At 37.2% G+C, this 21,630-nt stretch overlaps 1 protein-coding gene across 3 annotated transcripts in view; it reads left to right on the forward strand.

The window, feature by feature from the left end:
- The window catches only part of iqsec1b (IQ motif and Sec7 domain ArfGEF 1b), a 146,592-nt gene that overhangs the window by 20,237 nt on the left and 104,725 nt on the right, over positions 1–21,630 (forward strand). For all 3 annotated transcript variants that reach the window (XM_056734394.1, XM_056734387.1, XM_056734388.1), the window contains exon 2: positions 10,384–10,419. In XM_056734394.1, coding sequence (XP_056590372.1) covers positions 10,384–10,419 — 36 coding nt within the window. The remainder of the gene's footprint in view (positions 1–10,383; positions 10,420–21,630) is intronic.

Genomic DNA, 21,630 nt, shown 5'->3' on the forward strand with positions numbered 1-21,630 from the left:
CTGTGGGAAGTGTATAAATGACAGGAACAAAGAGAAGGTAGAAGATAAGGCGACAGGAAATGGCAGGATTTTAATGTTAATCCCCCCACCTAGATCATTTCTACTTCTTCATTCTGTTTTTTATAAAGAGACAGCGTTCAGAAAACATATTAAATTCTCACCAAACAAAGGGATTTGACATGTAGATGCATTTGATCATATGAAACCGTAGGAGTGCGGATCATGTTTTATACTTTGCAAATATGCCTTCTGCATTTGAATAATAAAAGCAAATTGCAACAGCATGAAAGAGCAGAACATCTGAGCCATGTGTGATTTCTGTTTTGTAATATTCTTTCATATCTCAATAAATTCACCTCAACTGTTATGGTCTGGGGAAACAGACACTTTTGTGTAGCATTTGATCACTGCAGAATATTTCGATGTAGCCTTTGACATTCTTTAGTATTTTTTTTGTCATGGCAGCAGCCGTTTGTAATATTTTATTATTTTGAAATGGTCAGAAATGATTTAATTATTTGGAAATACATTGAAATACATATTGTTTGGTGGGCGGTCAAACGATTATTTACAATTAATTGCATCCAGAATAAAAGTTTGTGTTTACATTATATATGTCTGTGTACTGTGCATATTAATTTTGTATTTACAAACACAAAAACACAACATTTGTAAATATGTACATATATACACATATATATTTGGGAAATATTCAGATGTTTTTTATTTATTTACCAATTATTAAAATTATATATAACATTTATTAATTTATATATTTTATAATTTTATTAAATATATGTATATTTCTGTTTATAGATACAAAATGTATATACACACTACAAAGACATATATTATGTAATCTCCATAAGCCCTAGTTGTTAGATTTCATCCTACTTGTAAACATGGCTCGGTAAACTATAATTATTGTTAAATCTTTGAACAAATGTAAAATGCTCTTTCATTTGTAAGTCGCTTTGGATAGCAGCATCTTCTAAACCAATAAATGTAAATTACAGCCAAATATATATCAAATATCAGTGAGATATGTATATATACAGTATGTGTATATGTAATATGTTCCAGGTTGCCACATCCCCTAAACCTCAGCACTTCAAACCAACCTGCAAAATGAATAATTGTGGTGTGAATTTGCATAATCCTTTCAGCGAATCTGGCGCTAAAACTGCACGCAAAACAGTCAAGGACGACGCCTGCAAATGAAAGTCTAAATTCTTCTTAGTGAATTCTCCTCACAATATACATTACCCAGCCTCCTCCCTTTTCTGCATTAAACAAATCCACTTAGCAACACACTCTCATCTTCATGATGCATTATTCAGGCTCGCTCCGGGCTGTGATATCATTTGGAACACAGCAATATTTCCGCAAAAACAACTGAACCGGTATGTGAAACCAGCACAGCCAGATAGACGAGCCAGAATCATTTTATCAGCTCAGCCATCCATCCTGTCCATCGCTGCTTCAATACATTCCCATCTTCTGATCTCATAAAGGCATTTCCGCAGACGCACCGCTTATCAGCACATGATGTTTTTGTGCTGTTCATTTTTACATCTTACTGGGGTGTGTGTTGAACCTGCTAAGTGACAGCCATTGGGCTGCCAAGTAAATCCCTCTGGTCCTCAAAAGCCTCGGTGGATGCCAGGGGCAGCTTTATGAACCAGTAATGAGCGATGTGAAAATGCAGAAGTCCAAAGTCAGCACCGCTCTGGGTCTGATGTGTGCTGGGCTGCTGTAGCAACTCCCTACCTTTATCAACTTCATACTTTTGAAGTGATCTTATTAGTGGAAATGTGATTAAAATGATATCGTGTCTCAGAGGAAAGGGCTTGTTTTTTTAAAAGTACTTGTAAAGGTGCAAAAGTTCAGTATTTAATCGTTTTTATACTGCTAATTGGACTTTTACATTTATTCAGCTTATGCATTTACCCAAAGTCGAAAGAGGCAGCATTTAACATTTTGCCTTTTAAAATCAACAATACAAAGCTACAGTATGCTTTCAATTGGGAATCCTGCTTTTAGTATGAAGAAGCCTAGGTCGAAAGAGTGATTCTTTTAGAATTTTTTTATTTATTAAAATGCGTTATAATCTAGAATACTTGATTCTGATTGGTCAATCAGGGCATTTGTCCAAAGCATCACTGTATATCATTGCTTTCATTCCCGCTTGGATATTCAGCATACCAGCACTCCTGCTTTAATGTGTCATTTTACAGTTTGGCTGATTTAAATGCTGCACAGTCCCAGCACTTTTCTTTCATGTGTACAAAGCTGCAGAGAGAACTGTGTGATGAATAATTTCGCTGAGAAACCCTGGCATATCTGTAATAAACAGAATCCCAAAAGGCCCTGGAGCATGACTTCATTCACCTGGGAAAAAGACCAAGACAGCTATGCTGCTGTTGTACAAAATCCTATTTCTTGCTGTATTAGTCAGACCTTTTTGTAAACTCACCGTCTCACTGAAAACGGCCCTAATATTCCTATTGTGATGTTGATGGAGCGATTAGTCCTGCCAGGTAAAGAAGGAAAATCTTTTCTAAGATTCCTAGACATGATTAAGTTAACGGTGTTGAAGGTTCCCACATGTCTGCAGTTTGGCCCGTTGTGATAAAGAATACATAAGAGAGTTATATAATTCAATAATCCGTCAGCTGATTTGTTCATGTATGTATTGCATTACTCGTCTTCCCATTCATCATAATATGATGCAGTAAAACGTGATCTTTGGCCTTAGCATGTTTGTGAACCCTGAATCATCAGTCTTAGAAAGTGAAACCTTTTAAAGGAAGTGCTGACTCAGTGCCCATGACTAAATGCCTTTAAACAGATTACAGTACAGCCAGTAGATGAGAATGAATCGATGTAAGATGCCTGGGTCAGGAATGTTACTGGAAATCAGGATATACAGTGACTTGGTTTGTTGTTTGTCTTTTGTACAAAGTGTGAAATGCACATGCAGCAGATATCGTTTCACTATGGCTAAAGGTGAAGTGAATCATTTGTATGTTTTTGTACATTCACTTATCTCAGATTTTTATGCAGAGTCAGCTATATGGAAGCATGGTCCCGGAACGTGTCAATACTGGGGCTTTCTGGTGCTTTTAAAACATTTAGTTAAAAAATATTTGTTGCATCAATGTTCGTCTGATTGGCGTAACCAATAGCTTGAATGATGTTTGACCTCTTGAAGACTTTAGTGTTCTTGAACTTTTACTGTATTTTACCGTCCCCATTTAATTTCCTTATGAACACAAGAACGAGAATGTTTCAGTTTTATTTATATAGGGCTTTGTACAATGTTTCATTGTTTTATAGCAGCTTTACAGGAAGAAAGACAAAAACAAACAATAGTTAGTATTTGTATAAAGAATAACAAGGGTCCATTTTTGTTCTTGGTTGTTGACAGAGATTGCCTGAGCTGGGATGATCAGTTAAACCCACAGGATCTCGCAAGAGGATGGCACATTATTTACCAAATAATCCTGTGTTACTTAAGAAAATGATTCGAAGACACTATATAATAATATATTTTTAATATCAATTTTAAGGCCAGACCCTGTTTATGGGAGTGAATCTAATGAGAGCAGCTCTTCAAATGGCCATTTACATATGACCCAAACTGCTGGCAGTGCTCTACCATGATGGCCCATTTGGAAAATTAATCAGAAGACAAATTCAATAGCCATAGATTATCTGTCAGAAGCTTGTTGTACATCCATCATCAGGTTTCATGAAACTTTATTTCTTTTCCTGCAATCTTGCAGCATGTGTCAACTTGAAGGCCTGTTCCTCATCACTTTGTTATTAAAGGAGCCGAAGCGTGTGCTACATGTGAAGTGGCCAGGCTTGACTGCTCGCATTGCAATGTGTTTCATTAGAACCGAGCTTCACAGCAAATGGATGTACAGTCCAGTGCAGCGATAAATTGTCAGCAGTTTCTTTGGTAGGTGAAGAAAAAATGTGATACAGACGAACTCACTCAAACGTGATGAACCAGGTTATGTATACGCCTAGATAAGTGTCATTTCAACTGGAATTAAACATGATGATAAAATAGGTATTTTTGTTCAATTGACTGCGTTTTGCCAACGTGTTTTGGTACATACCAAAGACAGAAGAATCAATAGAAATCCAATTGGAATTAGATAGAGACTTGGGGCGGTGAATCGCTTATTTGAAACTGCAAAGGCTTACAATTGCTGAGAACTGCTGAGTGAGAAACATTTATATTCACAGAGAAAAAATTTAAAGAAATAACGTTTATGAATTCATGCATATAGAAAAGCATCAACCACATATTGATTGTATAGTTCAGACTGACACTTTGTCTTTTGCCAATATTCCTTTGTCTTTTGTCTTCCAAACTGTTTCCCAACCATGTCCTCAAAGAGTCTTTTCTATTCTACATTGTGCTGAACATAAGCGTGATTGTCATCGATTGTCATTTTGGAAAGATGTATCTATGGCTTATCTTTAGCATCAATGAATGATAAAAGTTTTGAATGTGTGAGGTTTGCCTTCTCTCTTTACTTTATACATTTAAAAATTGTGATTTGCCTTCCAGGCGCTACTGGAACGGACTGGTGGGTGAAAAGGTTAATTTCATTGCCCTGCTGGATTAAACAATTTTCGGATTTAAAGGGGAGTGAGGAGAAAGGGAAGAGAATGAATACTTGAGTCCTTGTGACCTTTAATAGCTGTGGGAGCTTCAGGCTGCCTCATGAATGGGCCAACACCTTAGGATGGCCCCCAGGAGTATAAACTGCCTTTACATTTATAATTCAAAGGGCTGTCGATCAATTTTAAAACAGTTCTGTTAAATTAATCATATTAATTGCAACCAATCACAAATATAATACACTAAAAATGCTGGGTTATATTTAGCACATGTTGGGTCAAAAGGTGAAATATTCAGCCATTGGGTTAAAATCAACCCAGAGAATTTTATATTTAACCAGCAGTGGGTTAAAACAACCCAGCATTTTGGCTTGAAACAATTTAGGTTTGATTAGTTTGGGTTTTTCCCTTTTTGACCCTAAACTGGGGTAATTTATTATTAATATTATTGAATAATAATAATAAAGATAAAACGTATTATTATTATTAATTAAATAATGTCATTAATACGTAATAATTTTTATAATATGGTTGTTATTATTATGAATTTGTTGAACAAAACATTGCTTTAAAAGTCAATTTATTGCACTTATATGTTATGCACTGCAGTCAATTTTGCAATCGATTTTTTGTCGATGGATGTTGTCTGACATTTATTGGTTGAAATCTCTACAAAGGGTCTGATGAGTCTTGTGAAATATCGGTTGTTTTCAAAGGTTTACAGTCCTGATAATTCTAGACTAGAGTTTGTGATTCATGAAGTCATAATAGGCAACACAAGCCAGACTTTAATTTATGGAACAGACACTGTGAGAAGTTTCTACAAAGTGAGAGTTCATACAAAAAGTATGAAATGTATTGCTTTTGTGTTATCTTTGTTGCTCCAGTGTTTTATAGATCACAGGATCTAATATGACGAATGAAGAAAAACGATGACTCTTGGTGTGATTTACTGCACGCCAGAACTGTTTCTCATCTATTTTGTTTAAGATGAGATTAAGTTCACTATAACAGTGGGAGATATAAAATGATTCTTTATGACACAGATCTGAAAGCCAGGCATGGTTTTGACTTATTTATATTCCTATCCGTCAAACAACACAGAAGTTTGCTTTGTAATAATTCATAGCTGCTCTGCTGTCGTCTCACCCCGTTGGTTTCTGTCCTTGAATGGGTTGTGCTGCAGTGAGTAGTTTTTCTTTGAAGGGTCAAAAAGAAGTCAACACAATATCCCATAGAGGCCTGAGTACTGAAAATGTGGATAATTAAAAATGATAAACATCAGTCCAACATTGACTGTTTTGAATGTCCTCCTAGCTGGAAACAGCTTTAGGTTTATGCTAACCAAACACCAACTGCAGTCATGAATAAACAGGAAGTCAAAAAAGAACCTTGAATTTACCTTACGGTAAACAATGTTGGTGCTGTATTAGATAAATATAAGGTTCTGTATTAAAACCAGATGAGAACCCATGTTGTAGGTCATATCATAACACATGTTGTTTGTAAAGGCTCATGTTTGCCCTTCATGCTGTGTTGTAGCAGTTATTAGTGTAATATGCCATTTACTGTAATATGGTTTGGTATAAAGGGTCTTTGCATAAAAAGCGAATGAAGCCACTAGGATAGATCAAATATATCACTGTCTGAAGTGGGAACGCCTACATTAGCCTAAAGCAGACAGCCAGATTATTGATGATTTTGTTTGGCTTGCATGCTCTTTAACAGGGTTTATAAGATTTCCTGGTGTCTGGTAAGATGCCCAACTCTTTTTTTAAACCCACACATAGCACTATGAGCACAATGAATTTCAATAAGCATTCTGAATGTAACCTGTTCTGGTGTTTGGGTAGATAGGATTTGTTATTCAAATTGAATGCTTTGATTTAATTGTGTTCATAAGCATGCCATGAAAACAAGCTTGGAAATGATGATTGATTTTGATAGGACCTCATTAGAGAAATAACGATTAGGGTCATTATAACCTTGTGTTGTGGTGATTGAGCTGCAGTGTTGGATTTCATTGGATTGACATCGCTCTCCCGCATAATGCATAATACCAGGGCCCAGTGCTTGGACCTTAAAAGCCAGATGGATGGTTCGAGTCAATCACTTGTTGTATTACCCGATTTACCATACAAATGACGGCGAAACAAAATGGAAAAATGTTAAAGGGACACTTCACCCAAAAATAAATCATTGATTCACACTCAAGTTGTTCTGAATCTGTATAAATTTCTTTGTTCTGATGAACACAGATAAAGATATTTGGAAGAATGATTGTTACAAAACAGTTCTTGGCCACCATTGACTACCATAGTTGGAAAAAATTACAATGGTAGTCAAAAGTGCCCCAGAAGACATTTATAAAGCCATTTTTACTACTATGGTGGTCAATGGTGGCCCAGAAGCACAGTGTATTAAAGATATATACATATTAAATGAATTGATTTTAACTAATATAGTATTAAGTTAATATGTACAAAGAACAAGTATGAATGTATGCCAAAATCTACTGTCATTGTTTCAAATTCAACGTTGTTCATGGTGTATTTTGCCACCGGCTGCACTTTAAGACATTCACACTGTGGTATCTTTGCGTCCATCACCGTGTGGTCTGGTTCTATGAAGTTTTTTTTCTGTAAACATATGTCACTGAAGGCCACAAAACGATTGCCGTGCAGCACTTTTCTCAGACATCTGCACTACGGCCACTCCTGAGGGGAGGCACGGCCACAGCTTTGAAGTGCTGGAGCTGTGATGTTAGATTTGTGCTTGTCTCACATTTTACAGAGGGAAGAGTAGCCAGACTCCGCTCACTTTAAAAGCCCCAGTACGCCGAACTGATCTGATTTTCCTTTGATGATCTCTTGAGTATTCTGATTTATCAGTGTAATGCGCGTTTCTTGTCCTTTAATACAAAAATCGCATTTTATCTGCAGCAAAGGTGATGTTTATTAGTTTTGCTTTATACATTTGGAGCAAGAAATTCAGAATCTGAATCAGTGGGTGCACTGCGGTGTAACAGTGGTACAGCTGCTGGCAGGGTCAAAAATGATATAACCTATGAAATACAAATTAGATTTAATGGATCGTAAGTACAGGGTTTTTCCTGGCTCAAAATGAGGCGGAGGTGGTGCCATCCTGATCTTGTACACACACGTAAGCCTACCGTACCTTTAAGTGGCTTAACCAAAGTTACTTTGACATATTAAAAGTTCAAAGAAAATTTGATGAAAATGACAATTATTAGGTTATACAAAACATTACTTTTATTCAACCAAACAGACTTTTCAAAAACGCTGTATTTTCCACATACCTTGCATGTTTGTATCTCCTCTTTTCCCCGCCTATCTGAAACGCGCAGATTTTTTACAAAGCTCATCGTTCTGAAAAGCGAGGCTTGCTATGATTGGCCAGTTAAACAGTGTGTAGTAATTGGTCGAATACTGCAAACGTGTGATGGAAATGTAACTTTTCTTACCATATTTGAAACATCAGGTTCCAAAGCAACCGTACTGACAGGTACACCCACCTTACTTGCGTATACATTTGGGCGGTCTTAGTCAAATCATACCAAGAACTGACCTTTGTGGGGGTGTGGTTACACGAGGCGTTTCAGGCCGGTCTGGGCGAGCTTTTATTGGCTTTTAGATAGAATGCATCTTTTGTTCGGTCCCTTTCAATGTTTTTGTAATTTAACGTGTCTAATACATTCATGGCCAACTTATAACACAACAAAGACTCGGATAAACATGAATTTGCGCCAAATGACGTGATTAATAACGATATGAAAAGCAACTGTTCTACATAGGCTCCTTTAAAAAAGTGTGTGGTCACATTTATTTTTTAAATAAAGATGCATGTTTGTACATTAATAAAAACCAGTAAGGTCCCTTTTGACCTAGTATACACTAATAGACAATTGCAAACTGCCGTGGTCGACGCCATGGTTCTTGGCAAAATATCAGCTTGTTCCCTCTTGCATTGCTGCATTTATTTAATTGCTTATTAAGCCTTTTACTCCGTACTGTTTTCACTTCAACACACAACATCATCTCAAAACTAGCATTCACTAAACCATTATAATGAAGCACCTATGACCCTCATGGGCAATCTGCATTATTGCTTTATTATCGTACTGTACTCATAAATGAAGTGTACTTTGTTTAGAATTCCTCGTTGTTTGAATAACTGCTTAATAAGTCCGTTTTTCTCTTTGTAGCGCTGAGACTTGCATCTAAATGCTGCTGTTTATTAGGTTAAAGGTGTCCATATTATGTCTTCAGTCAGCAAGCCGCATAGGGAAACCAGCTGACCTTAAGCTGTTTTTCTAATAGGGTTAGCCAAAACGAATACATTTACATCAGGGGAAATTCTATGAAAATGACTATAATATCTGTGTTATGCTAACGGTTTATCACCAAATATTATTTGGTGCAGCTTGACAGAAGTCTATCATCTGAGGCCAGACACGGCAGGCTTGAGCAACAACTGACGTGTCAGCGTTTTGCTTCACTCATTGACGTCTGAATCTGGTACAAGCTTGTATATTATGTGACAAATTGAGTTTGGGACTCTCCCATCTAGTCAAAGCAGAGCAGCAGGGGAGTTGTTAATCCTTTGTGCAATTTAAAGAGGTGACACATGGAAAGAACAAGTCCTGCATGTTTATGGTTTAGGGGTGGGGTCAAGGGTGCTCTTTTCTGGGTGCTCCGAATTTGCGAAAAGGACCTGGTAGGGACGTGTCATCAACATTTTTATGTCCACTCTCAAATATGTATACCTACAGTAAAGTCAAATGGATGTACACAGTACCGACATCTACACAACGGTCAACAGTCCTCCAGCCTAAGGCTATTCTTAGGGCAATTTTGCAGAGTAATGGGCTGGGATCATAACCGATTTGTAAAGGTTTTTGACATCTTTTTAGAGAGAAGCTAGGCTGTTGGCACCTTTAGATGAATACTGTAGAATTTCTAACAAAGCTTTTCCACGAAGGTGAGCTCGTGAATTATTAAACCAGGGTTTGAGGTCGGGGACGCCTGAGGTAATCAGCTGTAAGTCACAAGTGTGAATATTAGAGCTCTCCATCACATGCTGAGCGCTGCACATATGCCGGAGAGACTGTACCGGTATAGAATGTCATAATGGCCACTGGATATTTGCAGAATAGAGAATGCACTATTGAAGAGAGTCACATTATATATAACGAATGCGACAGGAAGCCATACATGTCCGTTCTTACATTTTTTCACTTTTTATATATTTCATATATAAGTTGCTTTAAAATTAAGAGATCATTCCGAATTTTATTTTTTCACCGTTTCTAGATGTATTGTGGCCATTTTAGTCCAGTTTCTGTTGAATTTGAACAAAATCACATTAATTAATGAAGTTATCACATTTTTACTTTTCATAAATACATATACAAATGCAGATGTATTACTTAAAAGTTTATATCAACTTGCAGTATTTGAGGTCTGATAAAATACAGAGCGTCTTGTCCTTTTCAGTGTTCATTTTCTGCAAATAAATGCAAGTAATACAAATACTAAAAGGATCATGTATTTCAAGGTATTTATATATAATATACATACATACCTCGAATGACTTTTGTTTGGTCTGATGGAACATAGTTAGCATTTTGATTGAATTTTGATGTATGGAAAGTGCTCATTTTTGCATCTGTCTTACATTTCTGCTCCCTGTTCTAACTCTGTCTTTCTCTTCCCCCCACAGGAGTGAAAGTGAAGGCTTGCGTATCTCAAATGTCAGGTAGGTTAAGGGGCGGACGTCCTTTTCTGTGGATCAGCTGCTGTCTTCCTCCTTAACAGCATTGGGCAGCTGCATTTTTCATCACCATGTCAAACTAGCAAACGCATGTTATTTAGCAGACATGTCATTTCCATGTCATGCATGTTTGTCGCATTTGTATCAGGCATAGAGGTTTGGTCACAGCCTTGTAATCTGTTTCTGTCATTGAAGATGGGCTCAATTCTACATCTCATATTCTCTATTGTTGGTCTCTCTAGCCAAAGTTGTGATTATTGGTGTTAAAAGCAGGGTGTTTCGTAGTATATTTCAGCCAAAAGGGTCTGGTTAGATATGAAGAACCTGTCTGACTGATACGTTAAACCACACTTTGCTATTTTGCGTCTTTTTAAAAAGTGAATGGAGTGCAACAAAAGTGTTAGTCTGGCAAACATCCTGGGATATTGTTTACTTGCAATTATCTGCTTCAAAATAAATTTGTGCATATCTACCAAAGCACTGATGCCAAACAACAGCCAAATACACAGCTAAAATAAAACGGTGTTTTGGCTCAGAGTTTCGGATTATTTGGATTATTCCCAAACTTCATTCAAGGGCGTTGTGTACTTCTGAGGTTTACATTTTATTTCCAATTTTAATGTAAAGCCTTGAATCAAAAGCTTATCTACAGTGTAAACTGCTGAAGACAACGTTTTGAAGGAATATTGCACTTGAATGTGAAACTTTTGAGAGACCTTTTCATCATCTTGAGATAGCTGACTTATTGCTCAAGCGCTCAGGTGCCAAGTGGCAAAAAATAAGATATGTTTTTATCATATGTCTACTAGACATTTTTTACCGTCAAGTGCCTCTACATCATCTTGATGGATTCTTCTACAGGCCGGGTCATCAGAGCAGCTGTGAAGCGGATCTTTTGTTGGGTTGCATTTGTAGACACTGTTGTATTGCCCCTTAAGCTAGGATGGATGTTTTAGTGTGCTGTTTCTGTTTTGCTTAAACATATAACACCAGATTATTAACTGCTTTAATTAAATCCATGCTCCGCACTTTAATATTGTATACAGTATTGAATCAATATTGTATGTGAATCGATGTACCTAAATACTTCCTTGTGGCCTGAGGTGGTATCCGTTTAGAGGAAGCAACAAATTCTTAGAGGACTTTTGCCTACAGTACACTGAGGAAGAAATACACAAAGCTCTGGAATTGTGTCGTTTCCGGGGTTTTGCAGTTGATCCCAGATTTCATCAGCCGGTGAAATTCGAATCGAAAGTTATAGGGGAAATTGTTGCAAAAGGAGCACGGGCTGCTTATCAAAGCGAGTAGCTCCCCTAAGGAGTTTTCCTGAAGAAACATTGGACTTGTGCAACAACATTAAACACGATAATACACAACAGTTGCCAGTAATTTGCAAATTATCTGGCTGCAGATTGATGATGCTTATTAGTTTCAGGGTGCAGTGCTGTGGGGATAGAAGATGAACATTCATAGTAGGAAAATCATTGTGTTTTCTGTTAGACGAGCAGACTGTGCAGTTTTACAGACGGAGGAAAGCCCTGCTCACTTCGGTTTTTCCCCTGGAGATCTGCTATTAACATGTAAAACTAGATACGATTTTTTAACTGGAAAAGCAAGTGAGATATGGGTCTATTTTTGTTTTTTCACGTGTTAGTGTGAATATGCCAGATGTTTAATCTGGCAGTAAAACTGAAGGCCGGGATTTGTTATTTGCCAAGAAATGTTACTTGGTCTTGCTAGTATTATCAATAGATTTTTCTGTGAATCTTTTATATTTTTTTATAAACTTTTTTTGTTATTGGCACCAACTTTGTCTGTATTTAGAAATCATTAAATAAATATGATGTCATACCAGCATTATCTAAGCTAAACTGCTCTTCTAAAACCACTAAACTTCAAGTTGTTTGTAGATGTGGTTATTTGGTTTTCCTTTCGGATCCTCATGAGAATTATTGATCTCCAGAATATTTCACATAAACCACTGTTGGGGTTTTAGGCAAATGTCTGGAAATCAAATGGGGACAAACAGTTTTACACATGACTGAAGTTCTCAGAGCTAAACGCCAATAACTCTATTATCTGGACACTTTTAAGTTCCCTTCAGTCACACTTTGATGTTGAAACTGATAAACGTATGTTGGCAGATGCAGCAGATATTAGTGTTATTTCAACCACAATTGAAACGTCTTCTGTAGTTTGAGACAGATGTTTGACGACACATTGAACCTTTCTAGGACAGTTTTACAGTTTGAGTGATTTTATATCCTTTTTTCTGGAAACATAGTTGTAACAAAATTCAAGATAGGGAAGGAAGGAGACGGGAACCGGAAAACAGTTAAACAAACATTTAATAAAGTAATAATAGCCGGCGGCCCCTCACGGCCGACCACCGGCGAACAAAACATAAACATAAATACAACCTTAACACAAGTTCGGGCCCGGACCTCTCTCATCGACGGTCCGGTCGCTCGTTCGTTTTATATGCTCCCAATCTCCTATGTGATTCGAGCCCGGTGTGCGCACAGCTGGCGCTCATTCACAATTACTCACGGGACTCGAACCACGGTCTCGCCCCGCCTACTCTACTACAATAGTCCTCACCTGTTTGTCTATTAAAAAAATATGTAGGCTACATACCAGAACCGCTAGATCTGTTTTTTTCTGCAGGTTGGATTTGAATTGTTCTGTGGTTCATTGAAGGCATTTGAGAACTGTTTAACGCTTTGAATTTACTGTTTACCTTTCACAGTTTGTAAAACAATAAAACCTAAACAGCAATTGTTCAAAAAACTTTAGGTAGATTTTAGTAAGTTTGGAACCAAACGATGGTTTACAGTCACTCATAAATCAATAGAAGAAATCCACAAGATGAGAAAACAGAATATGATGTACTTGTTTTACGCAAATAGAAGAACGGAGACATGAATGCGTTTCAATTTCGGTATCAAACCATCATCATAACAGTGTGAAATGACACATCACATGGTATTAAATCTTACATTTAATATTCACATAACCTCAAACCGAAACATGTCCTTGCTGTCAGATTTTGAGTCATATGCTTTCCACTGGGTTATACACAGCTTCTTCTTCTACACAAGGTTGTGTATGGGAGTGTGTAGTGCCGCAGGGAGACTTCACGGCCTGGTCCCCTGCAGCATTTGCCCTCACTCATTTTCACCTACTTTACACTTACTCTCTCTCTCTCTCTCTCTCTCTCTCTCTCTCTCTCTCTCTCTCTCTCTCACTCTCTAAATGCATCTGCTCATTGATTTGGTGCCTGTAATAGGCTGCTCTGTTGAAGCCTATCCACTGTGGTGCTGCTGTGTGTGTGTCACACAGCTGTCGACAGGCCCTGTTCGAGCGCTCTGATGCTCATACTAACAGTGTCGAGTAAGACGGGTGTACTGTTGACATGCTGTTCTGTATTCGGCCCATGGCCTTGCCAAGGTTAAGTGGGCAGAGCCGACCACACTGGTCGCAAGCATATACTAGATGCATAGTACAATGTATACTCTGTGTGTGCTACAGGTAGGTTGTGTCTGAATCGTGAAAAACACTAACTTCTCAGGCAGTATCCAGGGGAAAGACATCAAGGCAAATCCGAATCCACTGTTTGTGTAACATTCTGTCTACTAAGATCGCACCATCTGGTCGGTTTTTGAAAGCAGCATAAATGTTTCTTTACTGCCTTTGATATACCACAATCCTGTGTGTGCATTTGACAGAATAAAAATAGCGTCTGTCGGAGGAGTTTAGAGAAGGGAAATAGATTTTTACGTTGAACAGAATTGAAGTGATTTAAGTCACTATCACAATGCTAAGGCGTTAGGGTGTGGTAGACATGTCATGTACTAAGCGGTTGCTAGGGAGTTGTTAAGTGTTTCTGGGAAAAAATAAAGTTTTCATAAGATTCCGTACAAAAATTATTTTGCCAAAGTTTCCAAAGATTTTTTATGGTTTATATGCTTGGTACAGTTTGTAGAAATCGCCGCTAAAGGGCTTAAGATCAAAACAACAACAATTGTGTGGCTTGACGACGCTGTGTAGAAGCGTGGAATGATGGGAAATGTTGTCTTCAACTCCACCGCTGATGGTAGCGCTGATTTATCAATCAGATGAAACGAGATATCGTGTCAGGAGAAAAGGTAAAGTAATAAAGTTTTATAAATGTTGCGTTTGATGAAATCATTTTATTTCATTATAATGAAATAGAGCCGAGTAATGTAAGGTTTAAAACTAAATTTTTAGTCATAGATGTTACAGTAATTGTACAATTCGATGGTGTGATAACACTGCACAGTTTTAAGTGTTCAAATCAATCATAGTAAAAGTTATTTTGAACGTACACACATCATTTGCAATAATGCTAGATGGAACGACGGTACCCACTACTTCCGCATCTGTCTACGACAGTGTCACGTGGTTCCTACGTCAGTAAAGGCGGTAACAAAGGGTAACACAGATATTACATTATTGACAGGCGACTTAACGGCCCCAGTCCACTATTATAATGCCGATTTTCTCAGGAAGCAGTTCGAAACATTTGAAACATTAGAAACTGTAAGTACTCAACTGAAAAAATATATAACATGGGCCACATAGTGGTTTCTGGATATTGTACAACAACATTCTTACAAGCTCTACCTTTAAGGTCATGGGATTGAAACATTGAATAAAGATATTTTTCATATTTTTGCCAATATTGATATTGTGCAAGATTTTTTTCATTTTATATATATATATATTTATTTTTTATTTGCCTTTGGTTAGTTGTCCTACGCAACTACCATTATCTTCATGTATTTGAGGTATTATTTGTTCATTTTTAACCAAAAAATTCATGCTATGGATTGCAGCTTTAAGGATGTAATTATTTATTAAAATGTTAATATTCGTTAAAATGTTAATATTCGTTTAGTTTCTTTAATGCTCACTTAATTTGTTCTAGATCATTAGACAGGTGCCTTGCAGCTCATCTCAAACTAGATTTCTAGATGTTCCTTCATACAAAAATGCTGCCTATTAAGTCGATGACTGAGTGGGCAGCAAGGCAATTGCCTTCAGTTTTGGACACAGTCTGAGTACTAAATCACTTGAGATTTTCCCATAATTCCTTTCTTTTCCCTAATTGTTTACAGTTTCCTCTTAATCCACCCCTCCAGCTTTGTCTGTGAAGTTTTCGTGCTGACACACATCCTTCTAGTGGTTGTGGGGCCAACATCTGTTTTCTCTCTCTCTCGATCTTCATCTGATCCGCTACAATGAGAAGTGGGGAATGTGGAGCAGCCACACACTGTGAAGTCTCTCTTATGGGGGGTTCACAAAAACAGCAAGTGGCTTCTGCATAGACAGCAGCTCTAAGGACCCACAGCTCAGCTGAGGCCGCCGTGCTTTCTACCTGCTGTTATGTCTGGAAGATTGACAGATACAAAAGATTATCCAAGCTATCCAGCCCTGTTAAAGTGAAAGTAAAGCTGCAGTAATACAGCATATATGGTGACTACTAGTTTGGTGAAATTGGCCATACACAGCCTCAAAATTATTAATCGGTGAAAGCCATTGAAGTAGCTAATGCCTAGTGTATAAAAAGGCATTCCAGCGGGCTTTTAAAAAACCTGAGGTAGACTTAAAGGGTATGTTTCTGACTTTCTGACTTCTTAACAATGTTAAACGTGCTGTCTTCTAATGCTTGACATGGTCAACTTGTCAAAAAATTAGTTGGATGTAGTACATAGTTTTTCTGTGCTCGATACACTACCCCAAGGTTCCTATAGGTTTCGGAAAGATTTTTTTTAAATAAAAAGCATCACATAACAGCTTTTCTAAGTCCCTTATTGGGCAATTCTCCCTGAAAGGCACGACCACAGCAAGGCGAAAGAAATAGCTCACCCACGCGCCAACTGACGAGCGATAGGAAAGACCCACTTACCTTCAAGATTGGCTGCGCTGTCGGCCTGCAGCTCGTTACTCGTGAGAGAAGTTGAGGTGTGTTTGTTTGTTCACGGCATTTGAGTGATGGATGTGTTATATACCATGGATGTAACGCTGGATTTGGAGATCATTTGAAACTGATAGATGGGGTGGTCCCAGAGCTAAAAGATGCCCGATATGAACCGCACACTGTGAGTGAAACTGATTCATATGTCTGTGTTTTGTTGGCAATGGTTACGCACGGTCTTTAGTTCTTCAGTTGTACGTTGTTATGAAAAATGAAAAACAAAAAAAAATGAAGAAGAATCACTGAACTGTAAACAATTTACTGCGATTCTGTAAATAATATGTAATCATGTAATCTATAAAAAGTAACTGTATTCAGATTACGAGTATTTTAAAATGTAGTTTACTCTAATAATAAATACTTCATTTTTGGAATCTGATTACATAATCCAGATTACATGTAATCTGTTATTACCCAGCTCTGTCTGCAAATACTCAAGATTAAAATGAGAAATCCAGAAACTGTCTAAATTACGACGACTTTAAGAGAAAGTAAAAATTGGCTATGCAACCATAATGCAAATACCTGTATGCACAGAACAGTATCCCAAAATGCAATGTGTCAAGTATTTCTGGTTCGTTAAACAGATAGTTCCCCCGAAAATGTATTCACCTTTAATTTCTTTTTTAAACACATTGGCCCTTTTTTAACATTGAATTAGACAAATAATAGAGAGGGACATGAAATTGAATTGAAATTAAGGAGAGAGATGGATCGGGATTAAAGCCTTCTTGTCCATATGATCACCACGACTCGATAAACTACAATAAAAACCTGACAGTTTTATTGCAGTACATTAGTAAACGTTTCTGGGATTGAGGTTAAGCACTTTATCAATCTCAGACTATTACAAATAATTATGGAGGTGCACCGCTTTAACCACTGTGCCATGATGTATTATACTTAGCAATACAGTAAACGACCTCCGTATGATCTCGAGGTTCATGCTGCGGGAAATGCAATCAGAGACGCCCTTGACATATTAGGAAGCTACAATATCTGCCATATTACTAGCTCCTACAGTGATCAGTCACTATTGTAAATCTATAATCATTGTGAAGACGAGACAGACATTTTTACAATAGTAGCACTAGTATTGAGGTACCACAATTTCATGTTGGTAAATAGATGTAAAAATAAAAAAGACAACAGAAACGGTTTCCTTTTATTTTCAGATACATTCAATAAATATAATGAATAATTTTCAGTCAATTATTTCAGTAGCTACAGTACATTGCGGTGATGGACTGTCAGAACAGAACATATTTTATCAAATATATGCATGAAGGTAATGGGATGATTTAGCACAAATTTAAAAAAAAATACAGTTTTCCTCGGTATAATTCTCATACACAACTGCATGTTTTTTACACTTTTCCAGCACATTACATAACTGGAGGTCTTTTGCATTGATCTTGGTCTTTGCTGTCTGGCTTTGCGTTTCAGCACCAACGTGTTAGTAGTCAGTTGACTCTCCAACTGGCAGCTATATGATGGATTGTCGTGCATCGAAGCTGAACTGCGTAGCCATTTGGATTTGGTTTGTTCCACAGCACCCAGGGCCAAACGTGAGAATGGTTGACATAAAACCACCAGCCCAATGGTTCAAGGCTATACTTTCACGCACTACTGATGTAACATGGTTTGGATGTCTGATGAAGCAGATCTGGGATCACAGCTGTAATCTGTCTGCATCATTTACACTGAAAAGTTGGTTTGGTAGTTTGGGTAGCGGCCAGTACCGGAGCTCGCAACATATGCTCAATGAGGCCGATTACAGTAGTGGATAAATGAAATAGTTTTTTTGCTTTTGTGCAGGTGTTCTAGTCAGCCTTAATGGGACATTTCTATTTCCCCGGAATCACCATCACGATTGGTAAAATGGCACATAAATCGATGCTGTCAGGTGAAACCAAGGACCTAGAACTAATGAAAACCTAACCTCAGTTTTCAGGGTCAGATACCCCGGATGAGGGCAGGTTGGAGATGGGATTCATAAAGTTCTCATAGAGGGTTAAGATAAGAATCACAAGCAGTTATCTAATGTCGATTATGTTGTTTAAAGGGATAGTTCACCCAAAAATGAAAATTCTGTCATCATTTACTATAATTTCAAACCTGTCTGGCTTTCTTCTGCAGAACACAAAAGAAGACATCTTAAAGAGTGTTGGTAACCAAACAATGGTGGTGCCCATTTACTTGAATTGGTTTTGTGTCCATACAACAGAATTAAATGGATTGCGCCATTATTCATTACAAAGATCCTTTTAGTTATCTTTTGTGTTCTGCAGAAAATCATTCAGGTTTGAAATGCCCTGAGGGCGAGTAAATAATGACACTATATTATATATATTATATATGACTACTATCACTTTGAGGACAGGGTCAACACAAAGACTTGCTGGTATTGTTACTAGGAAGATTCAATGAGATATTTTGATTTTACGAAATACGTTCAGTTTAATATGCTCATCGCCTATAAGTAAATCAAACATAATTGACTTTCTTAAAAAGAGCAAAAAAGTAAACACGGACTGTCTTCCAAAACTAAAAAACAGAGTTGTGTGATGTATAGCCTGAAATGTAATTCTTAATTCACTGAAAATCTAGGCTGATCATTAAAGTAGGCGTGGTGGCTGAGAGGTCTTTAAATAGCGTTGAGATCCCTTGGGTTGCATGTTTGATCACTCTTTATGTTTGGTGCTTCTAAAAGCACCGCTGTTACACATCTCAATTAGTCCTTGAAGCTCATCTAAGGCTAGCATAGACTCCTGCCAGGTTTTTGGACAGTTTCGGTGCAAGCTTGGGTTGTAGAAGTTACGTAACTCCAGAACCTGCTTGCCGACGATAACAGAAAGCTTATGGCAGCAAAGACGGAAACTCAAAGGGGTTTAATCCCACGGCATTGCAGATTATCGCTGGGTAGCAGGGTCGCCGACTAAAATGGCTCCTTTGTCTTGGTTCCGCCCTGGAAACCAGATGGTTTTGACATTGCAAGATTTTGCACGGGAGATGCACGGCTACGAATATCAGCAGGCTAGAAATTGGCAAATGTGCATTGTGGGAAAAGGCCTGACTTGCAACATTGCCCCATAGTGCCAGAGTGCACGGTACATAAAAGCTGAATTATTTATAATCAAAGACATTTATAGTGTTCCATGGACTAAAGGCAGCAAACAAAATAGGATTGCCATTTCAAAATTAATATTTCAGTTGTCGGAAATGGAAGAGATGGGAACATGTTGGGATTTTGATCATTGGCTGGTTGCCAGGGCAACAAATTAGAGGGGGATTTTGGGTTAATATAAATTTACTGTTAAATTTTGTTTTTAATTTTACAGTGTTGATTAAGACTGCGTGAGGGACATTCGTTGCAACTGATTGAAATTCAATTGAAATTCTGTTCAGTGGACAGAATCTATTTAAGCAAAATAAAGAATGCATTACATCGAACAGATTTAGTAAAATGCTTTCTATGAAAGTTAAAACTCACATTTAAGCTTGATGAGCTACATCGCAAAATTACTAAAAGATCAAGCATATTTGGACTAAAATAGGTGTGATTATGTTGGTTATAAGCATAAAATGCCAGATCCAGTTGCTGGCTTAGAAAAACAAAACATTATCTTGCAAACTGAAACAAACCAGGTGTCCAGGATTGCACAGATGCCGTTTAAACGCTTTACTGATTTTCTTCAAAACTCTTGATTTCTCATGACCAGTTGGAGCGAACATGACATCTAATTCTTCTAACACTAAGCCTCTCGTACGCCTTCATTAGATTTCATTAATATCCTGGTGAAGATTATTACTCATCGCAAATGCAATTTAACCCTTGACCGGTAATGATTAGGCTGAGAAATTCTCATGTAATGAACTACACCAGCTTTCTTCTGGGACAGAATATGAAGATTTCTAGATGTTGTGCATATATTATCTAAATGTCACCTGACTGGCTGTATGGCAAATAACGGCAGATGTTATTTTCCATTTGGATGCTGCCTGCTTTTCACTTGATTGTGTTCTTAGCGCTTTAGTGCTCTAGTTTATCTTGTGCAGTGATATTAGGATTAAAGAACTCAACAGGAAGAGATAAAATATTCTCTTTTAATTAATCATGTAGTCAAAAAGGGCTTAAAAGTTTAGAAAACGTAGTTTGATCCATTATTTATAAGAATTGTTTTGCTTTTTGCATTTTTATTGTGTAATTAAAAGAATCATTTGGGCTCTGTTGATCTGCTGACACAAATAATGTAAACGGCAAGATTAACATTTTAATATACCATTATATTTAATTGTAAACTCATCACAACTAAAGAATAACATAAATGGTTATAATGGGAATTATGTTTAGACTAAGATAAACTCAAAGAAAATCTAACTATGTTTCGTAGTACTTGAGTGTAGGCACCCATTGCTAAGAATTGAAAAAATAAATTTTTTATTTTATATTTTTTACAAAGCTTCATGATGTATCACTCCGTGGATGCTTTTTAAATAGTAACATGCTGGGCAAGGTCACTTATTTAAAATGTTTTTTTTTACATCGTACAGTACAAGTACAATTACCCTAAACTTTTGAACAATGATATATGTTTTTGAGTGATGATGCTTATGAATCTATTAGACTTTAAACTGATTCACAGGAATAGATTAATACCAGTTTTGTTGCTGATGCTTGTTGCTAAAGTGCTGCAAGTGATTCTGCTGATTTACTTTCCTCTTTTAAAGTGATGTCTGTAAACCCTAACATGCAAAATGATTGACAGGCAGAGAATGTTTCTGATGAGTTTCTGATTCCAAAAATAGGACAGTCTGCATTTTTTTTGCTGTTTTAGAGGCCTAAGGAAACCTCCCAGAAACAAGTGTGATATCTCCAGAAACTATTTCAGTGATAACTGTCATGCTGCAGAGATATTTAGGCTATTTGAGTGGAAAACGAATCCGATGTCATACTTTATGAAAACTGAATTGCCAGATAGAATTATTGTAATCTTAACAGATAAATCCATTGAAAAGAATTACGGTGACATCGAAAAGCATGACGGGATTTAAAACTAGTTGCAGAATTCAGTATGTCCTCTCTCCCTACAGTCTGGTTTTCAGCATTATTGCTTCTAATGGTCTTACTTAGCTTTCAACTATAACTGGACCAGCAGTTTTCAATTTTATTATTAAAAGCTTGTATCCAAAGC

The sequence above is a fragment of the Triplophysa dalaica genome, chromosome 21, assembly GCF_015846415.1.
Source record: "Triplophysa dalaica isolate WHDGS20190420 chromosome 21, ASM1584641v1, whole genome shotgun sequence".
Taxonomy (NCBI): Eukaryota; Metazoa; Chordata; class Actinopteri; order Cypriniformes; family Nemacheilidae; genus Triplophysa; species Triplophysa dalaica.